The sequence below is a fragment of the Phoenix dactylifera genome, chromosome 15, assembly GCF_051530095.1.
Source record: "Phoenix dactylifera cultivar Ajwa chromosome 15, Ajwa_hap1_PhDact_Kaust_v1.1, whole genome shotgun sequence".
In the NCBI taxonomy this organism is placed as follows: domain Eukaryota; kingdom Viridiplantae; phylum Streptophyta; class Magnoliopsida; order Arecales; family Arecaceae; genus Phoenix; species Phoenix dactylifera.
The window spans coordinates 19,202,501-19,203,970 of NC_143204.1; the positions used below are offsets into that span (position 1 = coordinate 19,202,501).

The window sequence follows — 1,470 nt, forward strand, 5'->3', positions numbered from 1 at the left end:
TAAAACTTCTATGTTCCGGCCGCCTTCTATGACCAACTACTTTGTTAATTAATTTATATGTTGTATTTGCCTGCATATATGCGCGTGTGAGAGAGAGAGAATTGAACTTGGACAGATAAATGGGTTGAAGGCATCACCTTTGAAGTTCCAAAAAATTATTGTATTTGCCTGCATATATGCGCGTTAGAGAGAGAGAGAGAGAGAATTGAACTTTGGACTGATGAATGGGTTGAAGGCATCATCTGTAAAAATTAAAACTTTTATGTTCCAGCCGCCTCCTATGACCAACTACTTTGTTAATTAGTTTATATGTTGCTTCCGGTCGTTGTGCTTTGGATAAATTTTGCTAGGTGGGGCGTAGTGGGGCACAACGTCCAACTTAGATTGGGACGTTGTTGGGGACACTTGGATGGCATCCGTGTCTCCTTTATGGGTGTTAAAGCTGGTGTCTTGTCTCTGAGGATGATCCGTGTTCATTATTTTGAAAAGGGTGGGTTAACCTTCTTAGGGATGATGACTTCCACTTGTGAGTCACAGGGTGCAAATGGCTTTCCCTGGAGCTAGATTCAGCATGACACAAGTCTCCTATATAGATGCATGAATGATTTATGTAAACAAGCCTTTTTTTATATATTTGATTTAGTGAAATAATTCTCTGAGATTGTACACTTTTTTTTTCTATTTATCCTATAAAATAAATAAAATACCATAAATAAAGTGCAGTCGGATGGGTCCAACTTATTCTTGAATTACACAACTAGAGCACACTCCCTTTCCAAAAAAAAAAAAACTTAATACAAAAACAAAGAAAGTTAAAGGCCATCATAGTCATTCATATTCCAAAATCAATTAACAAAAAGTAGCATTTAGTTCAAGAATCAAGCAGGAATAAGACTTTTGGAATAAGTTTTCATGCATGTCAAATAGATTTTAAGAAACTGACATAAGAAGGGAATAGTTTCCGTGCTGGATGGTGGCACGATAGGTGGAGCGGGTTTTGTTATTCGGGACCCGACCTACAGGGTAGTGGCGGCGGGAGGCTGTCAAGTATTTGACTGCACGGTTCCTGGAGCGGAGCTGAGAGCTGCCTGGGCGGGTCTTCGACACGCTCAGCATGTGCTCTCAGCTAGATCAGTCATCTTGGAAGGTGACTCGGCTACGGTCATTAGTTGGATCCAGGGGGGTCTGAGAGCCGGTGCTGCCGACCATCCCTTGATCCGCGATATCTGGTTGATGATGAGGGACGGAGGGGTGGTCCAGGCGAAGCATGTGTTTAGAGAAGTCAACGGGGCTGCGGATTGGGTGGCCACGTATGTGGCTAACCATGCCGGTAGTACTAGTACCTTATGAGCTGGGGACGGAGAGCTGCCTCGGGAGCTCCGGGATGTTTTGTTTTTCGGTTTTATTGGGTGTATCCGTACACGTGTTGTATAGATCACCCGGTTTAGCAAACAAAAAAGGGGGAATAGT

At 43.0% G+C, this 1,470-nt stretch overlaps 1 protein-coding gene across 1 annotated transcript in view; it reads right to left on the bottom strand.

Moving 5' to 3' along the window:
• Nucleotides 1-284, bottom strand: part of LOC103698766 (presequence protease 1, chloroplastic/mitochondrial-like) — a 51,719-nt gene extending 51,435 nt beyond the window's left edge. Inside the window, exon 1 of the mRNA XM_089927565.1 lies at nt 138-284. Coding sequence (XP_089783691.1) covers nt 138-174 — 37 coding nt within the window. The 5' untranslated portion in view covers nt 175-284. The remainder of the gene's footprint in view (nt 1-137) is intronic.
• Nucleotides 285-1,470: the final 1,186 nt, after the last annotated feature.